General features: G+C 34.1%; 1 protein-coding gene across 1 annotated transcript; it reads left to right on the top strand.

Annotated features, from left to right (window-relative positions):
• Positions 1-3,033: 3,033 nt before the first annotated feature.
• Positions 3,034-24,277, top strand: LOC133174199 (uncharacterized). Its single transcript, XM_061309270.1, has 8 exons — positions 3,034-3,120; positions 11,411-11,788; positions 13,885-14,369; positions 15,760-15,960; positions 20,409-20,563; positions 21,089-21,229; positions 21,473-21,635; positions 23,994-24,277. The coding sequence occupies exons 2-8, from the start codon at positions 11,478-11,480 to the stop codon at positions 24,191-24,193; spliced, it is 1,656 nt and encodes a 551-aa protein (XP_061165254.1). The 5' UTR covers positions 3,034-3,120; positions 11,411-11,477; the 3' UTR covers positions 24,194-24,277.
• The last annotated feature ends 1,620 nt before the right edge of the window (positions 24,278-25,897 follow it).

A 25,897-nucleotide genomic window follows, 5' to 3' on the forward strand; every position in this document is an offset into this window, starting at 1 on the left:
GATGATAGCATCACAAATAATTGGGGGCCATGCAGGAATTTCTTAATTTTTTGAGTTTCTAATCTTCATCCCATCAATTTGCAAATGCTTTCCTCTACCTAAACAACCTGTTGTGTCCCCCACATTTGCTTAAAACTAGGGCAGTATCCAATGAGGGGAGCCAGTCAGGATTTGTGCGCACTTTCAGACAAGTTCAAAATTTCAATCCAAAATGTTTGTGAGGGACATGAAAGTATATATACCGGTAGATTTATACAGTAAAGAAGTGAAATATGCTTTGGGAAATACATGTCATCACCATACTGAACTGGATGTCAACATTTTAAAAGTTGCAAATGTATCTTAATTATGTCCATGAGATGAGGAAATATTTAACGAATGACCATGCAGCCACAATGAAAAAGAACTGTGATATATATATATAGGAAATTTCAAAGATTTGCTGGTACTATTTAGTATGCTGAGAAAAGGGTAAGTGCAAGGGCTTTATAATCCCCCTCTCATATCAGATTACTAATTATAAAACATAATATGTTTGTGTGTTAATAATTAATTAATACTTAATTTAGATAGAAATGCAGTATGTTATCAGTAATTACAGTTTAATATATGAACATGAATTTACATCATTACATAATGTAATTAATGTTTATATAGTTCTGAATATAGGATCAAACATAAAATCCTTTATGTATTGCAAATTCTCTATAGATTCTTTTAAGAACTATAAATATGGTAAGTTAGATTAGGTCAAAGTGTACATAACAGCTCAGTGCAGTAATCTATAATTTATCTATAATAAGATAAGTTGCTTAATATTGATGCATATGATTTTTTATTGACTGGCCTTTCATGACCAACTGAACCATGGAAAATATAAACTATAAATTCAAATTTTTGCAGATAAATGTTGCTGATCAAGGGATCTGCAGATTAACCCCGGTCCCTTACATATAGATGGACTTATGAAGTTGGCACTCATTTAAAGGAAATGCAAGGAAAAGGAACTTAATGAAATGATTATGATTCTTATGACTGCTGGAATATTTATTTCACACCCAAGTATGATTGCCACGCATTCAGGAATTGGAAAAAAATTTACATAGCCTGACATATCAGAGACAACTTTAATCCATCTAGTGCAGTCCAAAACTGTTGACTGGACATTTACATTGGATGTTCTAGTGTAAATCTACTGGAAATCTAACTTTTTGATAATTTATACAATAATGTGTATTGTACATAATTATACATGACTGTATAATTAAGATTAATACAGAGAAATGTGTTTAATGTAGTATATACTAGTTGTTCATTTAATTTAATTTTTATTTCATTTCAAGATTGAAAAATGAAGTTCACTGAACATTTATGCATGTATTTACATGTTTCTCAAGAATATTTAAAATGTTCAATATTATTGACGCATCATATCTTAAATATACATTTATATATTATATTTGTAATCTAAATTTTATTCTATTGTTGTTTGTTCAAGTGAGCAATTGTTGCACATGAGACTAATGAGCCTCATGTGAGCATTATCTTAGGTGAGCAAAATGATTCCTCACATGAGCAAAAAATGCTCATGTGCAGAATTTTGCTCATGTGAGCATTTCACCTAATTTGCATGTTAAATTGCACATGAGACTCACATGAGCAACTCACGTGAGGAAATCTGGTTAGTCCTCACGTGAGCTTCTCATGAGCAAATTGTGAGAATGGTTTGGTATGGGGAATAACCTCACGTTTCTATGGTTAAATTGACTTTAAATTTGTCTGTTATTTTAGGAATGACTCTAATTCTTGGCCAAATTATTCAAGTATTACCTGGTTTGGGTCAGTTTACGCTGTTTTATAATCCGCTTCGCGGATTATAAAGTGGCCAAGAATTAGAGTCATGCATTCCTAAAATAACAGACAAATTTAAAGTCAATTTAACCATAGAAATCTGCGAAGCGGATTATAAAACAGTGTAAACTGACCCAAACCAGGTAATACTCGAATAATTTGGCCAAGAATTAGAGTCATTCCTTATAATTTAATTTTAAAATCATTAAATAACTATGGGTTTAAAATTTCATTGCTTTTTATTAGTTCAAATTTGCCGCTCAATAATACAACCGTAGTAACGGAAGTACCGGTGTGGAAGTGATGGGAAGCGAGGGGAGGTAAAAATTGATACATAGGCCTAGCAGCCTTGTTGTTTGTTTACATGTGGTAAGATCAAATTATTGTTTGGTACATTTATTAAATCTGGAATTTTCCATGAATCCCGAGGACTGGAAATGAGCTAGAGGATTGTATGGATACAGATGATTCACTGGGTGTAAGGGGAGGGGGGGGGGGTGTCCCCATACCAAACCAGGTTATACAGAAATAATTTGTGTTCCTTTTTGGATATTAACCAATCAGCGGCTAGAATACAAACAAAATTAAATTATTTAGATGTGGAGTCAGTAAATAAATCAGTTATTGTTTTAAATTTTTAATATCTTTGAAACACGGTTGATTTAAATTGTGTAATTTACAGGAAAGTCCTATTTTTATATAATTAAATGTAATAAAAAAAAATAGATCTTTTTAATTTTGGTTACCTGAACTTGTCAAAAAATACACCATATATGACTTTAAACTTTTCGACCTGTTATTATGGTAATTTAACCATTCATTCATCACATCCCAGATTTTTCAAAAAAAGTTTATGCATATTTTTTTTAAGTAGTCTTTATGTTATTCAAAGTTTGGAGGAAATCTGTGATTATCTGTGCCACACTCATTATCCTAACAGAGAATGCAAGTTAAATTTGACATTAATAAGTATCCTTTAAATGTGATAAATGATGGAAAGGCAAACTTCTCTGTTTTCTTTTTTTAAAATTAGTAGTAATTTTTAGGATTAAAGTTTACCACATTTTAATGAACTTATTTTTAATAAGTTCTAATTAAAGTCGGGATCGTAAAAGAACTAAAACGAAAACGAACCTAAAACGAAAGTAGACCCGTTGAAGAGGAGAATCAAAGAAAAATATTTAACTGTTTTCTTTGCAACTGGAGTGAAAACATGTGAATTTGGAAATGTGTTTGACTGTTCTGTAATGAACACATCTGTTTCTATTGGTAAGAGCTGCTATATACACTATACTAGAGCGCATCATACAATCTGCGTTATGTTTTGAAAACAATTAAAGGACTGAGACGTTAATTTCTGTTGGTCTGCTGGGTCTTTGATAGTACAGGTATTTATAGTGTGACCACATGCATACGTCTGTTGTCTCCCATGTGCAATTTATGTACCAATTTTATTTAAAAAATCCATTGGTTCATTATTCAACTTTCTGCAATATAAATAAGGCAAACGGACCCTGTGCGAACAAGTTTAGGGCGATCAAACTCTGGGCGAACAGGAATTAGGGCGAACGGCGTCAAGGGCAAACAAGTTTTAGGGCGAACGAACATACAACCCTCTTCCTCACAGCGTCAGCTTGGTCAGGGGTCCTGATTCAACACGCCAACGTGTTAACTCAGGACCCCTGATGTTGTGAGAATGGGTTCCTTCCCTATGAAAATTAACCAAACATATGATAGGTATTGAAATATTGGGAAAATATTTAACTACCACTTAAAATAAGTAAATTACATTGTATGTTCAGTCATCTAGAAACCAACAATATACTGGCATTCCAAATACCGGTAACTTCAGTGAGGAAGGAATCATTCTACCCACATACCATCAAGGAGTGGAACGCCCTACCCACCTCTACTGTGATAGCTCCGAACCTTGACTGCTTCAAGGCTCGTCTCCATCAATAAGTCCCCAGCCTAATTGTTTTTAAACTCATCTGTAAATAGACTATCACTTGATCACAACAATCTTTTTTTTTAACATGCACACACTTAGTGGCATAATAGTCACCATTTTAACGGTGGCTGCTTACCGGTAGAAGTAGAAGAACTTTATAATTTGCATGTATTGCGGACAGCAGCATGTACCTAGATCCGATTGTTTGATGGTTCAAGAGCACCTGCTGGGCCAACTCTCCAGCAAGATAGCATTATAAATAAAGAATTCATACTGTGCATAATATCACCGAGTAGAATACAGGGTACCTGTGTTCAAATCCAGGTCTGCACACTAGGACTTGCAGGTGAAATCCTGACAGGGACTAAAAAATCTTGGTTATGTGTCCTTTCGAAACAAAGAATTTTAGGGTCTTCTATTAAAGGCAATTTTTTTGTTTGTAGAACCATTTTAACAGTGGCCAAAATTTGTTAATGCTCATAAATTTGAAGCCTCAGAAAGTTACACCCCTGCAGACCATTATGAAGTTGACAAAAAACTGTTTGACTTATCAGATTTCAAAGAATTAGATATTCTAAACAAATTAAAATGCTCCATGTAATAGCAGAAATTTTAAAAAAATCTAGCCCTATTATCCAGGAGTTAATTCAAAGGCAAAATGATATTTAAATTATTTCATAAATTATATGTTTCTGAAGTGTAAGTTAGCATTCGAACTTCCTAGAATTCGGCTATTTTAATAAAATAGACAACAACCTGACTTGATGTCAGTGAAAGTTTGTGTTACACATGTATGGTTTTTAAATATTTAGTTTTAGTGCCTGTAAGAAGAAGTCATAAGGCCTCAGGGCCTGTCCTATTACACATCTACATGTAGATTATTTTAATTATAAACCTTAAAGTTGAAAAAAAAAACATGCTGTTCTGTGAACAAGAAAATTCTTGTTTTATTGGAATCATCTTGTCTGTCTATCGAGCTGTCAAGTTGTCCATCTGTCTAAAGACATTTTTTGTCCAAAGATGATCTGTAAAACTACTCATCAATATTTTTTCTTCAAACTTTGCAGAATTAATAGTATAGCAGATGAAATAAATTTTCATAACCAGTTGAATCAATTTAGAAGTTCCAAATCTTAATTTTTGGTCTAATATAGGAGAAAATATTATATTCACTTGGAAAGTCAGGTGCAGATGTAATTGTATCAATCTGGAAATTCTCAATCCATTTTTAGACCAATGTAGAAAAAATAACTAACTAAATTTACCTGGAAGGTCATATGCAAGTAAACATTTGTTTTCTAGAATGTTACATTTTAACAATTAGATGCTGGGAATTGTTCAATCATAAAATAAATATCATCTGAACTTTTGCACTTAATATTTTCATTTTTTTTATGCCCGCCATGAATTTGGCCGGGGCATATAGTGTTTGTCATATCCGTCTTCTGTCCATATGTCCCTAATAGGCTATGTCTGTCCTTCCATCAAACTTTAGCTCAGTTTCAAAGAAACTATTCAAGATATTTTTATCAAACTTCAAATACTGATACATATTGATGAGAGCTATACAACTGCATCAACATTTTTTGATCTTGACCTTTTCTTTAACCTTGATCTCACTGTTTTAAGTAAGTGTTTAGCTCATGCAATTTCAAAGAAACTTTTCAAAATATTTATATTAAACCTTAAATGCTGATATACATACTGATGAAAGCTATTCAACTTCGTCACCATATTTTTTACCTTGACCATTCCTTTGACCTTGACTTTACTTTTTATGCCCCCATATCGAAGATTCGGGGGTATATAGTTTTTGCCCTGTCCGTCCGTCTGTCTGTTTGTCCGCAAAAACTTTAACATTGCCCATAACTTTTGATTGGTTAGAGCTATGTCTTTCATATTTCACATGTGTATTCCTTGTGACAAGACCTTTCTTTGGGTACCACCATATTTGACCTTTTGACCTTGACCTAGGAGTTTGACCCAGTTTTGCAAAATTTTACCCAACTTTAACCTTGGCCATAACTTTTGATCAATTGGTGCTAGAGCTTTCATACTTCACATGTGTAATCCTTGTGACAAGACCTTCCTTTGAATACCAACAACTTTGTACCTTTGACCTTGGAGTTTGACCTACTTTTGAAAAACTTTAACATTGGCCATAACTTTTGAACGGTTGGTGCTAAGGCTTTCATACTTCACATATATAATCCTTGTGACAAGACCTTCCTTTGGATATGAACAACTTGACCCTTTGACCTTGACCTTGGAGTTTGACCTACTTTTGAAAAACTTTAACCTTGGCCATAACTATTGAACCGTTGGTGCTAAGGCTTTCATACTTTACATGTGTAATCCTTGTGACAAGACCTTCCTTTGGATACCAACAACTTTGACCCTTTGACCTTAACCTTGGAGTTTGACCTACGTTTGGCAAACTTTAACCTTGGCCATAACTTTTGAACCATTGGAGCTAGGGCTTTCATACTTCACATATGTAATCCTTGTGACAAGACTTTCCTTTGGATACCAACAATTGTAATCCATTGACCTTGACCTTGAAGTTTGACCTACTTTTGAAAAACTTAAACCTTGGTCATAACTTTTGAATGATTGGTGCTTCAGCTTTCATATTTCACCAGTATATTTCTTGTGAGAAGGCCTTTCCTTAGGCACCATTCATTTTGACAATTTGACCTTGACCTTTATGTTTGACTTACTTTTGAAAAACTTTAACCTTGGCCATATATTCAATGGTTGCTGCTAGGGCTCTCATATTTCACAGGTATATTCCTCGAGACAAGACCTTACTTTGGGTACCAACATACATTGTATTTGATTTGCATTTAAGAAAATTTAACCTTTGCTATAAGTTGCCACACGGGGGCATCAGTGTTTCACAAACACATCTTGTTCATAGCCTTAAATTTGTGTTTAGCTTAAATTAAAAGAAACTATTCAAGATATATTTATAACAATTCATATGCTGATACATATTCTGATAAGAACTATTCAACTGCATCAATATTTTTTTACCTTGACCTTTCCTTTGACCCTGACCCAACCTTAAAAAATGTGTTTAGCTCAGTTTCAAAGAAACTGTTCAAGATATTTTTATTAAACTTCATATGCTGACACATCTGATTCAAATTTGGATATTTTACTAGAAAAAGATAATAATGGTAATCTAACAATAAAGCATTATTATTATAAACATGATGACTTTAACTTTTCTGTCATGAACTTCCATTATTTAATTATGTAGCAGCAATATATTAAGAGGGGTGATCAAAAAGTTCACGAACTAACTGAATTACTTCCATAAAAGAAGTAAGATTATGTTTCAATGAGCATTATTTTTTTTAAGAAGTCCCCTCTAGTTTTAATGCACATCTGCCACCGTTCTGCCCATGCGCGAAACACATGCTCCACGCGGTCACGTGACATGCTCCGTAGCATTCTGTTCACAGCAGCTAAAAGATTTTTCCAATCTTATATTTATTACCATGCAGGTTATTTTTTATAACAAGAATAGCCCTTTTGTCAAAAATGGCCAAATCATGGCAATAGGATGGGTGGATTAAAGGATATCTTGTACCAGAATGAGTATGGTAACCATCACAACCTGTCTCTTCTGTACTGGATGCATCGTTGTTTTAATGTGAATCAAGTATGGGTGCGTTCTCTTTATCAATTTATAACTAAAATGTTTGAAGTAAAAAATTGATGATATTTTCAGGATTAAAAAATTATTTTATTTTTAAGATATTCGACTATTTTTCTAACTGTAACTTGATGATTTTTTATAACAAATTGCTCAAGTAAAGACACATCTCTTTCTTAGCATACTTTCAATGGGCACCAGAACAAACATCATTTTTAACCATCTCCCTTCCTCCATGTATAAATTATTATATGCCACTGCAAAGGAATTTCCAAGATATACTTTAAACTTTACAGCCATTCCTTGCTCGAGTAAGATAGAGTCACCCATTTTTTGTCACAAGACCTACATATTGACAACATTTTAACATTGTGATGTCATAAACATGGATCAAAACATTACATCTGCTATTTATAGAACATGTTATATTTGTGTGCCAAATTTCATTCTGATCTGAATTGAGGTTTTGTAAATATAGAGATAAATCGCGAACTTTTTGATCACCCCTTGTACCATTATCTCCTGCATTTGAAGTTTTTGTCTCCCAGTTGATTCGATACTCAAGAGCATGCTCTACTTACAAACAGTTTCTAAAATGAGGCAAACTATGACAAATTAGTTGACAAAACAAGAATATCAACAGTCTTGTTTAAGTCAACATTTTGCAAATTCTTATGGTCGATGTAATGACCTTGTCCGCAAATACAGTCTATCATTAACTTGATTGTTGACTGATGTTTTTCATACAAATTGTTAGGCCATTATTTTTTTTGATTGGCCAGTCATGAACAGGGTCACACAGTGGGTGTGACAGGTTGACAGGATGCTAATACTCCTCCATGGCACCTGATCCCACCTCTGACATTTTTAGAGGTCCATGTTTGATCTGCTCCAAATCTGTATGGCTTGCAAAAATTAACTTAATATGTTTTATGGCAAGCCTTACCATGTGTGCCGGCCCTTAGACAGAAATGAAGGTCACCTAAGGTGCTACTGTAGTATTGATCTTTTGTCATAGTTCAGTTGATTTGAAAATACCGGCTCTTCTCCAATCATTTCCCATGATAATTAGGTTTTAAAAACAATATCGCCCTCATATAAAGAAATCATTGGATCAACGCCTTTGAAAAATTCATGGTAAATGTAATTATGTAGGTTGTACTTTACACATAATTCAATTTGAATGAAAAGCTTCAATAATAAGTGTCATAACATTTGATGTATCAGTATAACAGAGAAATATTAATTATGAGAATTTTAGGGCCACTATTTTTTCAAATTAATAAAATCTGTCATTTTGTAGTAAAGTTACATGTATTGAAATAAACATTATAGCTTATGAAATGGACTTTTAAGTTATAATTAGCCTACGAGTTTCCTACTGTATGGGAGACAGGGTGGGGTTGAAGACAAGAGCAATAGCTTGAGCCAAGCCCCGCCCTGTATCTCTGATACAGTAGGAAACGAGAATTCTACATGACTTATGATATGACCATTCTTATGACCTCACTAAATGACATATGCATTTGGGTATATATCAACCAATCAGATGATTCTGCAGCAAGTTGAATTAATACCCCATTTTTAGCAGTCAATCGCAAATGAAATGCCGAGTGAGGTGGACATGCAGGTAATGGACTGACTTTATCACCGTAAATAAGTGTAATTGCGATATGCATTATATAATGTGTTTCTAGCTCACCTGAGCCAAAGACTCAAGTGAGCATTTCTGATCAAAATTTGTCCATTGTTTGTTGTCCTGGGCATTGGTGTCTTAAACTTTTTACAATTTCATCTTCTGCTGCAGAACCACTAGCTGGGCCAATTTCAACCCAACTTGGCACAGAGTATCCTTAAGTAAAGGGGATTCAAGTTTTTTTTTCAAACCAAGGGCCACACCTTCTTCCAAGGGGAGATAATTAAGAAAAAATTAAAAATTGTGTTGGGTCATTTAAAAATCTTCTTCTCAAGAACCACTATGCCAGAAAAGATGAAACTTATGTGAAAAGGGCCACAATAGGCAATCAAAGTTTTACATAGGTAAACATAGGAAAAAATCTTTAAAATCTTCTTCTCAAGAACAACAAAGCCATGATTAGTCATATTTATATGGAAGCATCCTCAGGTAGTGTAGATTTAAATTTGTTCAAATCATGACAACCATGGGTAGGGAGGGGCCACAATGGACAATCAAAGTTTTACATAGGTATACAAAGGAAAAATCTTTTAAAATCTACTTCTCAAGAGCAGCAAAGCCATGATTAGTCATATTTATATGGAAGCATCCTCAGGTAGTGTAGATTTAAATTTGTTCAAATCATGACAACCACGGGTAGGGAGGGGCCACCCCAATAGGCAATCAAAGTTTTACATAGGTATACAAAGGAAAAATCTTTTAAAATCTACTTCTCAAGAGCAGCAAAGCCATGATTAGTCATATTAATATGGAAGCATCCCCAGGTTACAAAAAGTGTAGATTTAGATTTGTTCAAATCATGACCCCCAGGGGTAGGGAGGGGCCACAATGGGCAATCAAAGTTTTACATAGGTATACAAAGGAAAAATCTTTTAAAATCTACTTCTCAAGAGCAGCAAAGCCATGATTAGTCATATTTATTTGGAAGCATCCTCAGGTAGTGTAGATTCAAATTTGTTCAAATCATGACAACCAGGGGTAGGGAGGGGCCACCCCAACAGGCAATCAAAGTTTTACATAGGTATACATAGGCAAAATCTTTAAAAATCTTCTTCTCAAGAGCAGCAAAGTCATGATTACTCATATCTATATGAAAGCATCCTCATGATGTGTAGATTCAAGTTTGTTCAAATCATATTCCGGGGGGTGGGGGGGGTGTCATAATAGAAGATTAAATATATACCGGAAGAAAAAAAATCTAAATAAATGCCATGGTTAGTCAAAGAAAAATGGAAGCATCCTCAGTTAGTGTAGATTCAAATGTGAACAAATCATGCCCCTCCCCTTTCCCCGGGGCAGGGGGAAGGGGGGTATTTGCAATCACTTATATATATTTAAACTTTTCAATACTGAACTGATTTCTTTTTCCTAGCCAAGTGCTCAGGTGAGCAATTTAGTCCATGGGCCTATTGTCTTTAATTTTAATTTAGATTTAGTAGGTGTTTTTACTCTCTATTTTTCTCTCTTTTTATCACTAATACTTGCATTATATTTATAAATATTTACATTTCCAAATATTTTTCCTTAAGATTCTTTGCAAATTAGAATACTGTTCATTTTCTCATGAACTACCATGGATGAGCATGAATATCTCCATTGTTACGTCATAATACCCTACTTGACGTCAAAACTATAGTGCAAACTGTTTTGCTTTAAAAATGACAGTTGAATGGCGTAATTTGTGGAAACTCATCAGAAAAATAATGTAAATATAAGAAATGAATTTAATTTTTGAAAATTCATGAGGTACATGAACTACAATGCTTCACGCCGGCATATTTATCATGAAGCGCTAACGTCGTAGTTCATGTCCTCATGAATCTTCAAAAATCAAATTCATTTCTTAATTAATCTACGAATTTAGTGCAAAACATTTAAGTACATAAGAATTACACTGGAATATATTTGAAGCAAAAATGTTTTGGGAGGAACTAAACATTGTAAAATTCTATCCTAGATTCACCTCAGATTTTGAGTTAATATTTATAGACTAAGTGCTATTTTGCAATTTGAATGATCTTATGTCTCTCTCATTTAAGATACATACAGCTTTCCATCATCACTAAAAATAAACCGTTCTGTATTGTAGATATTTTGTAGTTATTGTACAATTTCTGCTCATTTACAAAGTAAAAAGCTATTGTACGGTTGACTTCAAAGGAAAACTCATGGGATCATGTCACAATTACTTATTAACTTTTTAAAAAAAAAAAAAAAAGGATTTTATCAGGAATATTTCCTTTTGCAGAATATTTGTTGGAACCACAAAGGTCTTCAGCAATAACAGGATAAAATTCAAAGTTAATTATCACAGAATGGCATCAAAAACGAAAATTGCCAAACCAAGGCAAAATCCTCAAGGAAGAGATGATAAGCTCTTGCAATATCAGGGAGAAATGTCAGATGAAGACTCTCCATGCACAAGTTGGGAAGGCACTGATACTCATGAACCCTCTTTATCATACCGAGGTATTCGTGTTGGAAGGAGTCCCATATCAAGCAAGTCACAGGGCTCTGCTGTGCAGAGGGAGGAAAAGAAATCTGACGCACAGGATATAACATCCATAGAGTTTTGGACAGACAAAAAATTTCTTGTACAAATCATAATTTTTGGAATATTACAATCGTAAGTGTACATTAAAAATTTTTGCACAAATTATTATTTTGGGAATATTATAAGCTTATTAAGTATACTTCAAAAGTAGATATACAGTCGAAATTCGGTATCTCAAACACTGATATCTCGAATACCATGGATATGTCGAAATGATTTTGAGGTCCCAATCGCTTATTTCTGAAGTATTTTACCCTGAATATCTCGAACCCTTGGATATCTCAAAGTATTTTCTTGGTCCCATCGGGTTCGAGATAAAGAGGTTTGACTCTCTCTCTCTAATATATATACATGTATATATATATATATATCCCTTTTAAGAGGTCGATCCATAGTTATATCAACTTCACAGAAAAGCATATTCTTTTCTGTGAAGTTGATATACCTATGGATTGACTGAATCAAAGGGCTACATTTGTTATATTATTTTCTTTGGAAAAGAAAGAGAACAAACAAATTCATTATGTAGGAATTCGTAAGTTTTAAAGACTTAATTTTCACCATTATAAACACATCTTTGGATTTTCCCTAAGTTATATTTTTAGTAACTCAAGTCAGTATCGTAAAATATAATTTTGCACGTGATAGCAAGCAAACCAATCAGATTTATTGAATTACACAGTAAAAATTATATATATATATTAGTTCGTTTGGTGGCTTCATCTCCCTTTGAGATTTTTCACTCAGGTGTGATGCCGATAATTTCAAGTGACAAGCTGCAAATTTAGAACTTGGAACTTATGGCTATTAAACAGTGAAGGATCCTTTGTGCCAGAATCTACTGTGTTATAGGACCTTGGCTTATATGGTCTTATCTGAAGGACCAGTCTCACATCCAGTAAATTGTCCCTTAATTCTAATGAAATGCATGTGCATATGTTATTTTATAGGGTGGCAGTCAATTGCTTAATTCAATGCTTACATGTTTATTGAAATTTAACCTAAAGGCTTATTTTGTCAACAGATTAGGACTTTTTTTTAGGACATACGCAGCGTAGTTTGAACTTTATTGTCTTTTTCAATGGAGTTGAAGAGTTCCAATACTTAAAGGATCTGTGTGCTACATTTTAATGTCTATATATGCTGTTGTACACTTCTTCTAAAACAAGTTTGGATACATAAAACATCTAGAATATATGTTCAGTAATTTTTGTATATTTTTCTTTGAATTATACAAGAATTTTCATCAATTGATATCTTTTCAAAACCCCTGGTAATGCATGCTGATTTTCTGTCTACGAACTTCTGAAGGCATTAATCTTAAATTAAGAATATCTTGAAAAATTATCAGTAGGTAAGGTACGTTGCGTATGTCCTTAACTTTATTAAAACAAAGTGTTTGGTGCATCCTGACTTCAGTGTAATTTAATATAAGGACATTCCAAGTTTTTTCTTAGTTAATTGTCCATCTATCATATCTTTACCTATTTAAAAAAAAAGAAACTTAAAGAGGTTGATATTGCCTGTATAAATCACACTCTGAATAGTCATATAAATAACATACCTTACGAGTATTTAAATTCACTATTGTATTCGGGTCTTGAAAAGATATGTTCATATGTAAAATCAAAGTGAAGATTACCGAATGTGCAAAACACTGTGACTTAATCAAATACAATATCTGGACTGCTGATTTTGTGTTTTTTAGGTTTGGATGTCCAAAAATTTAGCTTAAATATTAAAAATAAATTTTCAAATAAATAAATTTCTCACACAATAATATTGAAATAATTATTCTTTATAAAGTGAAACCATGGTACATTTAAATTTGATTATAATTTATATTTCTATATTTACTTTACAGCCAATGAATATTTCTCCTTTATTTCTTAAGAAAACAAATTGTTAATACGGGGATTAATAGTTGCAACTACAGTCAAATGTTGTTATGTCGAACTTGATAGGACTCAGAGAAAAAACTTCAAGATATCCGAGGATTTGAGATATCAAGGTTAAAATGCATAAAAAAGAGAAGTTGGGACTTCCAACTCACTTACATGTTCATGGTACTCGAGATATCAATGTTCGAGATACCCAAGTTCAACTGTATATGAAATGCTTGCTTGTTCAAAAATGGTTGCTAATGAGTACATACATTGATTGTACAGGTTTATGACATGGGTTGTTCATAGATCGCTTCAAGGAAGTATCACCAATTTAAAAGCCTGTAGCAGAAGTTCATCCAACACAGAAGAATCTTTACGATGTTCAGACTGTATGTGTATTGCCACCGACGGATTTTCATCAGGAGAGTTTAGAAATATCATAAAAAATCAGGAAGCCTTGTCAAAGGAGTTCAAACAGAAAACAAAAGAACTGGAAGATATGGAAAACAAACTTGCAGGAATAGAGACAAAGGTTTCAGAGTTCACTGGTCTACATGACATTAAGGAAACTTTGCAGGAAATAGATACAGAAATAAAAGTTATGCCAGAAAATCTTCATTCAAATATAACATCTTCCCTGGAAGAATTAATTGACAATAGGGTAAAAGACAGACTTGACAGTATTGAAAATAATATGGGTGAGAAAATTAAAAGTGAAGTCCAAGAAAAGAGTACCAGTCTTGAAAACAAATTACAGGACATTCAAGGTAATGTTTTTTCTAGTATCATTATTAAACTTTATTTAAATGTCAGGTGAGTGCTATCTAAAGAAGGGAATAGCTTTACAGTGATTTAAAAAAACGGGAACATGGAAACTTTTTACACATTATACATGTACAATCAAACCTTGTCTTGATTCAGTGGGACCAAGTATCTAAGAGGTTTAAAAACATAATAAACACAGGTAATCAGAGATTACAGGGCTCACCTCAACAAATATTGTCTTTAATAAGTAAGGCAAAGTCCCATACTAAACTAATAATTTAGTAGCGTGCATCTCTAGATATAACATTATTTTATGCAATTTTGATCTCATAGGGCTTGCAGTTACTTCGGAGTGGACTTATCTGAATATCCTTAAACTAGTCAATCATCCAGAAAATGTAATTCAAATCCAGCATCTGAAGCAAGTTTGAGAGTGTTCATCCCTTGATGCATCATCCATGCAAGTTTGGTTCAGATAGGCCAAATAGTTCAGATAGGCATTACATGTAGTTTCTTGGTAATGGACCTGGTCCAAAAACTTTAACCAGGTCACTCATCTGAAAAGTGTAGGTCAGATCCAGCATCTGAAGCAAGTCCATTAGTGTGAATCCTTAGATGTATCATCCGTGCAAGTGTGGTCAACATAGGCCTTATAGTTACAGTAGAATGAACCTGCTCCAAAAACTTTAACGTGGTCACTCATCTGGAAAATGTAGGTCACGTTCAGCATCTGAAGCAAGCCTGGTACTGGCATCTGTAGATGCATCATCACTGCAAGTTTGGTGAACATAGGGCTCATAGTTACTTTAGAATGAGACCTGCTCCAAAAACTTTAACCTAGCTGGTCACTGTTCTGGAAAATGTAGGTCAGATCCAGCATCCAAAGCAAGCCTGGTAGTGTGCATCCTTAGATGTATTATCAATGCAAGTCTGGTCAGTATTGGGCTTTATATAGTTACTTGGACATGAGACCTGCTCCAAAAACTTAAAACTGCTCCAGAAACTTTAACGTGCTCCAAAAACATTAACCTGGTCATTCTTTAGCTGAAATTCCATCATCTGAAACCTTGACTGTACAATGAAGCATACTAGAAGCATCTTCCATGCATCTGAAACAAGACTAGTAACTACATTGTCCAATATCCAAAAAGATGAGATTGGTCAGGTTAAAGAGATTTTCAGTTTTTCATAAATATGTTACCCTCAGACTGACTGTGTTGAATCATGTGTTGCATAATAAGAATTTAAGAGCTAGTTTTTCACACACACCCACACCCACACACACCCACAGAATTGCACAGTGCCAATAAATATTCATATCATTTGAACATCAAATATAATTTCTATCTTCTAACAGGTATAATAATATGACTGTTTTAAACATTTTCAAAGAACGAATTACTGTGTCAGAAAGAAATATGGGCCAACTTATTAAGGATGAAAGGAGAGAGAGGACAGCCAAGTTTAATGAAGTAGAGGAAACTGTGAATAATATAAAAGAATCAGCATCCAAAAACTTCACTGAAGTAGAATCCAAGTATAAGGGAGTGGAAGGTCAACTAAACTATTTCTTCAGAGAACTTAAAGATATCAGTAAGTATTGCAGTAGGTCTTTGTAGATAGATATTTTTGCTTCACTCATGAAATGACTGACATATTATAAGCACAATGTCACCAGTAACACTATCATTCTCATTAGCTCACCTGAGCCGAAAGCTCAAGTGAGCGTTTCTGTTCGAAATTTGTCCGTTGTCTGTCGTCGTCGTTGTAAACTTTTCACAATTTCATCTTCTTCTCCAGAACTACTGGGCCAATTTCAACCAAACTTGGCACAGAGTATCCTTGGGTAAAGGGGATTCAAGTTTGTTGAAATGTAGGGTCACACCCTTTTCCAAGGGGAGATAATTACAAATTAGTGAAAAATTAATGGCCTCTTTTAAAAATCTTCTTCTCAAGAACCACTGGGCCAGGAAAGTTGAAACTCATGTGGAAACATCCTCAGGTAGTGTATATTCAAATCATGACCCCCTGGGGTTAGGATGGTGCCATGATTAATGATTAAAGTTATGCATAGGAATACATAGGACATTTTTTAAAAAAAATCTTCTTCTCAAGAACAGCAAAGCTATGGTTGGTCATATTTATATGGAAGCATCCTTAGATAGTGTAGATTCAGATTTGTTAAAATCATGATCCCCGGGGGTAGGGTGGGACCATAATGAAAGTTCAAACTTGTAGGGGAAAAAGTCACAGACCTGCCTACCCTTTTTATTGCAAGGGTGTAATTTCAATACTCATTATGGTGGAATTTTAGAGGCAAAGGCGTAATCCTTTATGTTTCCCTAGTTTGATGTTTTGTAATGATACTATATTGTCTAAATAAACTGGTAATTGTAACATCATTGAACAAAGCAAGCATGAATGTTTCTTTTTGAAATCATTTATTGACAAAAAGTCCATGTGCTGTAAAATTGGTATCCTAAATGCAGACATATCAAACTTATTTAAAATTACATGCTTAATGAAGATTTGGTTAATATCTAGCAAATCACATAATTCAGGGTTACGTTTCCATGTTCAAACAAATTCTACATAATTGCACTCTGTTGTTTTTGTTTTTTATACACTTACTTGTCTCTATGTTGTTCTAAGCAATGTAAGAATTAACTGAATTGAAAAATTGAACTGAATTCACTTATTGCACATATCATCAAATAATGTTCCAATCTTTGGCATGCACCCGTTTAAAATGCATATTATCACTACTATAGGTATATTACCTTTGTATTTTGTATCTTAAATAATCATATCGTGAAGAATCGAAATCCTCTGTTAATTAGTATTATTTATCTTCTTGTTTTCATTTAGTTACGCCTTTACTTTAACTCCCAATTTAGCCTTTCATTAAAAAGTTTTCTAGAAAAAATATTTAAAAGCGTAAAGCTAAATTTCATGGCGTAACAGCGTATTTTGTGGTAAAAAGCGGAAGAATTACACCAAAAGCGGAAGGGTAGGCAGGTCTGCAGACAAAGAAATATGTAAGCATCTTTAGTTAGTGTAGATTCAATTTTGTTCAAATCGTATCCCCCCCCCTTTTAGAGGTAGGTCGGGACCACTTTTTAGCTCACCTGAGCCGAAGGCTCAAGTGAGCTATTCTGATTAAAATTTGTCCGTTGTCTGTCGTTGGCATCGGCGTTGTTGTTGTAAACTTTTCACATTTTCATCTTCTTCTCCAGAACTACTAGGCCAATTTCAGTCAAACTTGGCACAAAGTATCCTTATGTGAAGGGGATTCAAGTTTGTTCAAATGAAGGGCCATGCCCTCCTCCAAGGGGAGATAATTATGAAATAGCAAAAAATTAATGGCATTATTGAAAAATCTTCTTCTCAAGAACCAATGGACCAGGAAAGATCAAACTCATGTGGAATTACTGTCAGGTAGTGTAGATTCAAGTTTGTTCAAATCATGACTCCTGGAGGTAGGTTGGGGCCACAATGGACGATCGAAGTTTTACATAGGAATATATAGGAAAAATCTTCTTCTCAAGAACAGCAAAGCTATGATTGGTCATATTTATATGGAAGCATCCTCAGGTGGTGTAGATTCAAGTTTGTTCAAATCATGACCCCCAGGGGTAGGGTGGGGCCAAAATGGACGATCAAAGTTTTACATAGGAATATATAGGAAAAATCTTCAAAAATCTTCTTTTCAAGAACAGCAAACTATGATTGGTACTATTTATTTGGAAGCATCCTCAGGTGGTGTGGGTTCAAGTTTGTTCAAATCATGACCCCCGGGGGTAGGTTGGGGCCATAATGGACGATCAAAGTTTTCATAGAGTATATAGCAAAAATCTTCTTCTCAAGAACAGCAAAGCTATGATTGGTAATATTTATTTGGAAGCATCCTCAGATGGTGTAGATTCAAGTTTGTTCAAATCATGACCCCCGGGGGTAGGGTGGGGCTGCAATGGACAATCAAAGTTTTACATAGGAATATATAGGAAAAATCTTCAAAAATTTTCTTCTCAAGAACAGTAAAGCTATGATTGGTCAAATTTATACTGAAGCATCCTCAGGTGGTGTAGATTCAAGTTTGTTCAAATCATGACCCCAAGGGGTAGGGTGGGGCCAAAATGGATGATCAAAGTTTAACATAGGTGTTCATAGGAAAAATCTTCAAAAATCTTCTTCTCAAGAACAGCAAAGCTATGATTGGTCATATTTATGTGGAAGCATCCTCAGGTGGTTTAGAATCAAGTTTATTCAAATCATGACCCTGAGGGGTAGGGTGCATGGGGCCACAATGAACGATCAAAGTTTTACATAGGAATATATAGGAAAAATCTTCAAAAATTTTCTTCTCAAGAACAGCAAAGATATGATTGGTCAAATTTATATTGAAGCATCCTCAGATAAGTGTAGATTCAAGTTTGTTCAAATCATGACCTCCAGGGGTAGGGTGGAGCCACAATGAAAGTTCAAACTTGTAGAGAAAAAAGTTACAGTCAAAAAATTATGTAAGCATCCTTAGTTAGTGTAGATTTAATTTTGTTAAAATCATACCCCCCCCCCCCCCCCCACTCCCTTTTAAGGGTAGGTTGGGACCACTTATGCATTTAAGCTTTTCAATACTAAACTGATTTTTCCTTTTTTCCTAGCCACAGTGCTCAGGTGAGTGATGTGGCCCCTGGGCCTTTTGTTATATTGAAGCATCCTCAGATAGTGTAGATTCAAGTTTGTTCAAATCATGACCTCCAGGGGTAGGGTGGAGCCACAATGAAAGTTCAAACTTGTAGAGAAAAAAGTTACAGCCAATAATTATGTAAGCATCCTTAGTGTAGATTTAATTTTGTTAAAATCATACCCCCCCCCCCCCCCACTCCCTTTTAAGGGTAGGTTGGGACCACTTATGCATTTAAGCTTTTCAATACTAAACTGATTTTTCCTTTTTTCCTAGCCACAGTGCTCAGGTGAGCGATGTGGCCCTGGGCCTCTTGTTTTTTTCCTAACCACAGTGCTCAGGTAAGCGATGTGGCCCATGGGCTCTTGTTTTGTTATTAGCTTATGTTGCTGGAAATTTAAGGTCATGCTCAAAATCAGATAATTTTTGACCAAAATAATTCTTTGTTTTCTATGAGCAGAAAAAAGGCAAGAAATAATTTTTTTTTTAAACAGTAAAACTTGGTTATAACAAAGTCCTGGGGACCTGTGAATTTACTTGGTTATATCTGTAATTCGTTATATCCATATAATGAATTCGTTAAAGTATATATAACAAATTCGCAATATGCGTCTTTTCCTTCAAGTATGACTACCAAGTATGTTTGGGGAGGTATTAAATACAAAATTTTACTTGGGGTACTAAATATTTCTGATGAATGGAATTTCAAATCAAAATACTTATAAAGAAAATAATGTCTGTTTAATATTTTGAATTTTAAGATATTGAAAATTTGTTATAAAAGATGTAATTTTCATCATTTTTAACCTCTACGGGACAGAAAATCAGTTCGCTATATCAGTAAATTCGTTTTATCAGAGTTCATAATAACCGTAATATTATCCTAGGATTTGTTAAGAATTCAGCTGGGGATTCAAAAAAACTTTGCTATATCCGTGTTGGTACTAAACGAGTTTTAATGTAAACTGAATTTCTTTTTCAAATCTGTAATGCAGGATATGACTTGGTACATGTATAACAGCCAATGAATGAAAACAACTATATAGAACTTCTGGATTGCTTGTATTGTACATAATCTCATTTCAAAAATGTTAGTAAACAAAATATTGTAGTTTAAATTCAATAAAATTCACTGACATTGGTGCAAAAAAATGCAGATTATCATGGTTCATTTTCATTTTTATTTACATAATTAATTGCCATTTGATATCCCTCTTTTTAAATGATAATTAAAAGAGAAAAATATGAATTGTACTTTTATACATCATATGTAATTGAAATTGCAGCTTTCAGCAGTGTTACATAGATTTGTATGTATTTTACCATATAGATAGTACAACATAACATTTTGTTTTAGATATTTACATCGTGGGCTTTCTGTTGGTTTTGGTGGTGGTTGTCATTTATGTTGCCTACAAAATCCTGCTCCCAAAATCGCCCTCTGGTGAGGATGGGATTAGGCAGGTTACACAAATTCATGATCCATTACCAAGGTCCAGGGTGGGAGGACAGGTGAGTTTTGTAGTCATTATATTCTCCCTCACTTCACTCGTCTGAATATAAATTAATTAATAAATAGAATTAATTGCATTATTATACACTTATTAGCAATACCTTTGAGATATGAACTTGACTCCAGAACTTTAAAATACACGTATAGTCATGGATAACAACATACAGTTGAACATTGATATCTCAAATACTTTGGATATGTCAAAATGATTTGGAAGACCCAGTGCAACCATTTCTTAATGTATTTCAATCTCATTATCTCAAACCCTCTGATAAAGATTTTTTCCGGTCCCATCAAGTTTGAGATAACAACGTTTGACTGTATTAAGTACTAAGTATGAATTCCTGCAAAGGTTCAAAAGATATATCTACCTATGGTTTTGTAACAGACAAATGGGCAGACATTACGGCAAAAATCAGTTGGTCTCTGTCCTGTTGAAGGGACAATCACATAACTGGTAGTTCCATGCTATGCTGTTTATGGTATGCAGTTTTCTGGTACATATAAATGCATTTTTCCTTCAGTCTCCCCCAGTGAATATTGAAAGAATCACCAAGAGGTCACTAGACAGAAGCATAGGGATTATTAGTTTTAACACTTCTACACAGCAATTTCATCAAGATCTAATGAGTAAAGTTTCTAAGCCCAGATCTTTGGATCTCCTAGTAAGATTTTTAATTCCATTGAAATATTGTTGTTATAGCTTTCACATTATTGAAGCAGATGAAAAGATGCGCTTACTGAAAATATGAAAGATGTAATTCATTGTACAATTTTGCAAATTATTTTACTAAATAAAATTAAAGAAACATTAACACAGTACAGTACACCATATACTTGTTTCAGATTATTTACTGAGATCCAGATATAATTTTTATCATGCTCTTGTATTCTGGCCTTTTTTATAGTCGAGTTTTATCCATCGTTCAAATGACATCCCACACACCACCCCCTCCAAGGTTGTGTTTATATTTGTTGACTTTAACGAGAGGAACATTATCCTGGAGGACCCAGAGACAGAAATAGGTGACATCAGGAGACTGACCACTCAAGGACTCCTCAACATGGGATGTAAGTTTCTGTAGAATTTCTATAAGCTATTGACTTTTAGATTAGTTGATAATTAGAGAATCAGGAAGGCTTATGTGATGGTAAAATATTCATCTGTATGTTTGTTTGTCTGTAGACAATGTTTCAAAATGCTGCTGAATTTAAAAAAAAAAAAAAAAAAAAAAAATAAGGGTACATTAGTCTGTAGATGAAGCTATTAAAAATCAAGAGGCCCATGGGCCACAATGCTCACCTGAGTAAATCTTTATCAGTAGATTCTTTTTCCTACATATTCTAATAAAAAACTTTTATCATTTTTTATGCCCCCCCCCCCCTACTCCAGGGGGTCATGATTTGAACAAACTTCAACTTACCCTACTTAAATTGCAATCAAAACAAATCCAACTCCTCTAAAGAGATATTCAATCCATGATTTAGAAGACAAAGCCAATGGAGATAATTATTTCAATTTAAAATGTGCCGTTAGCTCTAGAAAAGAAAAACTTTCATTTTGATAATTATTTTAACATATAAACAGATTTTTATGAATGAATTTTCTATCTGTACAATTCTGATTTATGAAGTAAAATTGTTCAACATAAACAGCAATTTAGGATGTTCAGGTTACCTTCAAAGGAAATATTCAATTTGAAGGGTTACAGTTGCGACTCATTTCACTCTCTTAAAATACTCACTTTTAATCAAATATCATAAGCCATGCAATTTGTGTAGATGTAGATTTTGTGTGGTGGAAACTGCATCAAACTGATCTCGGATAGTTCTTTAAGAGATTCTTTAATGTTTTGTAAATAAATGTTATGAATTAATCCACAATGATACACAATGCCTGTAGCATATTATTTCTTGTACTGTTTGTGCAGAGGCTGGGCTTATATACAAATAAATGATGTTCTGTATATTCATTGACAACGATTATAAAAATTTCCAAAAAAATTAAAAATGTAATTTGTAATTTAATTAATTACTTTTGCAAAGTAATTGTAATTTAATTAATTACATGTCTTAGAAAACCTGTAATTTAATTGTAATTTAATTGAAGAAAAAGTCAAAGTAATTGTAATTTAATTAATTACTTTTTAAAGTAATTGACCCCATCCCTGAATATGACTAATCATGAATATGTTGTTGTTGAGAAGAAGACTGAGAAGATTTTTTTCCTATGTATTCCTATTTAAAAAGTTAATTGCCCATTGTGCTCCCACCCTACTTCTGGGGGTCATGAATTGAACTTGAATCTACATTACCTGCAGATGCTTCCATCTAAATTTGACTAATCATGGCTTTGCTGTTCGTAGGGAAAAGATTTTTAAACACTTCTCCTACATATTCCTATGTTAAACTTTGATCCCTCATTACTGCCCCACCCTACATACATGCAAGGTTCATGATTTAAAAAAAATTCAATCTACATTACCTGAGAATTCCCTATAAATATGACTAATAATGGCTATGCTGTTCTTGAGAAGAAGAATTTTAAAGATTTTCCCTATATATTCTTATGTAAAACTTTGACCCCCAGGGGTCATGATTTGAACACTACCTGAGGATGCTTCTACATTAATATGACTAATAATGGCTTTGACGTTCTTGAGAAGAAGATTTTTAAAAATTTTCCCTATTTATTCCTATGTAAAACTTTGATCCCCTGTTGTGGCCTTGCCAACCCCCCAGGGTCATGATACGAACAAATTTGAATGTACACTTCCTGAGGATGCTTCTATATTAATATGACTAATCATGGATTTGCTGATCCTCAGGAGAAGATTTTTTAGAGATATTTCATATATATATATATATATATATATATATATATATATTCTTACGTAAAATTTTGACCCCCCTGTTGTGGTCCCGCCCTATTCCCGATGGTCATGATATGAACAAACTTGAATCTACAGTATGTAATGAAGCTCTCACATAAGTTTCATCTTTTCTGGCCTGGTTGTTCTTGAGAAGATTTTTAAAAGTTGCCACCAAATTTTCATGAATTTTTAATTATCTCCCCTTGAAAGAGGGCATGGCACTTCTTCTGAACAAACTTGAATTCCCTTCACCTTACGATGCTTTGTGGCAAGTTTGGTTGAAATTGGCCCATTGGTTCTGGAGAAGAAGTCGAAAATATATTATCAGATGACAGTCGACAGACTGATGCCGGACACTCTTAGATCAGAAAAGCTCACATGGGCCTTAGGCTCAGGTGAGCTAAAAAGGTTTGAAGTCCAGGTGCAAATTTTATTTCCACTATGATAAATGCAAACCAGTAGAGCTACAGTTTCATAAGATACTTCAGGTTTTGTAGATTGTTAGATAAAATAATAAACTTAATTTATGTCAGCATATTCATTTGTCTCTCTACAGGTGATGTGTTTGTGGTGTATGTGAGGGATAGAGGCTCCGAGAATTTAAGGCCAAACCAGCTCTACAATCCTCAGCTTTACTCCATCGAGCGACACCCTATACTTTCTAAACTCAAGGAAAGAGACCGTGTGTTGTCTGTCTATAACAGCTTCCTCCCACACCAGGTGAAATTCCTTGAGGACTGTCTCAAACGGTTGTGATTATATCATCCATATGATGGTTGTGTTTTTATTGTCCATCTGACTGCTGTGATTTTATTGTTTATATTGCACTGGAGAATGTGTCTTCTACGTTAATAATTTTCAAAATGATCATTAAATAAAAAAAAGATTATATGATCACCGGGTGCTGTCGTCGTTTAGTTTCATGACGTCTGTTGACAACGTCACTATTTCTAAAAGTCCGCTCCCTCTGTCCCAGTACACTTATCTTGATGATCTGGAGTTAAGTAAAGACCTAAACCGGTCTTGTTTATATGACTTTACAATGTCATAAACAGCTGATTTCAATGCATTAATATTGTAAATGGATCTAAACATAAGGAAAGATCCTCGCTTGATTGTACCAGCATACTTTGCTTGTAGGAGTTCAATGTCTACCACACATGATCAACGTCACTTTTCGACGTGACTGACATTGGACACCCGACTACAAATCGACATCAACTTGCGTCTCTTTACTTGGTGAACCTGTTTTGGCATTTAAAAACAAGTACCATTGATGCATTTATTTCTCTGTAGCCCGTTTAACATTTTCTAGGTCTATGCCAGTATTTCCAGGGGGTGAAACTTTATAGAATGTCGGAAAACGACACCCCCCCCCCCTTTTGACGTCAATTTTAACATCTTATTTGTTTGAACATTCCATATAAAATTTACAATAATATTTCATAGAACTTACAGAATGAAGTAAAAGTTGCAACTTTTACGTAACAATTATGTCATATCACATGCCTGAATTAACGGAATTTTCGGATGGCAAATGCTCATATCAAAAGAGTATTTCTCAGTTACACTTACGTAGAAAATACGTCATGTTCGAGGTTGCGCCGCCTGGACATACCATTGCTTATAATAACAATAATTCATTAAAAAAAAAAATAAAACTTATGATTTATAGTTTATTTTATAGATAGAAAAGATGATACTAAGATGATGCTTATCAAGCGTATAAAAATTCATTGACGTACCTCAAGCGGTTTTAATTTTATGCCGCTAGTCCACGAACTTTTTGATATTATTCATTCACCTGATTTCCAGGGGTCCATGTTTTAAGCCCTGTCACAGGTTTGTATTTTTTTTAGATTGAGCACTTTGTTATCCTCACCTTTTTCATTCATTACTATGATATTAAGTACCACTAGGTATGGAAAGTCAAAATTTACAGGAAAGTTTTATTTGATTACATAATTATATTTATTTCTTCTTGTTCAAATCCAGAGCTCAGGTGGAGTTAGCAGGAAAGTTTATATTCATTTGGTATGTGCAGATAAGATCCTTTTTGAACTTACTGAAGAGGTTTGAAAACCAGAAGTAATGTAACTATCCTAGTACACATTTTGTAATATACAAATCTTGTGGAGACTAGCATTGATTGATTGATTGTATGTTGTTTTATTCCTATTCGAGAATTTTTCTCTCATATAGAGACGTCACCATATACCGGTGAAGGGCTTCAAATTTTGACTCGGGGCCATTGAGCAGTGAGGGATCTTTATGTGCCAACGCCTGCGGTGACACGGGGCCTCGGTTTTTAAGGTCTCATCCGAAGGACGCGCAACTTTCACTTCAAATTTAAATGCCGAGCGCATGGCGAAGGAACAGTTGCTACCCATTTTTTTCATCGACTTAGGTCAGTTGCGGCCGAGAATCGAACTCAGGACCTCCAGATCACGAAGCGAGCGC

The sequence above is a fragment of the Saccostrea echinata genome, unplaced genomic scaffold, assembly GCF_033153115.1.
Source record: "Saccostrea echinata isolate AGI-Se365-2 ecotype Australia unplaced genomic scaffold, CSIRO_AGI_Sech_v1 ptg000057l, whole genome shotgun sequence".
Taxonomy (NCBI): domain Eukaryota; kingdom Metazoa; phylum Mollusca; class Bivalvia; order Ostreida; family Ostreidae; genus Saccostrea; species Saccostrea echinata.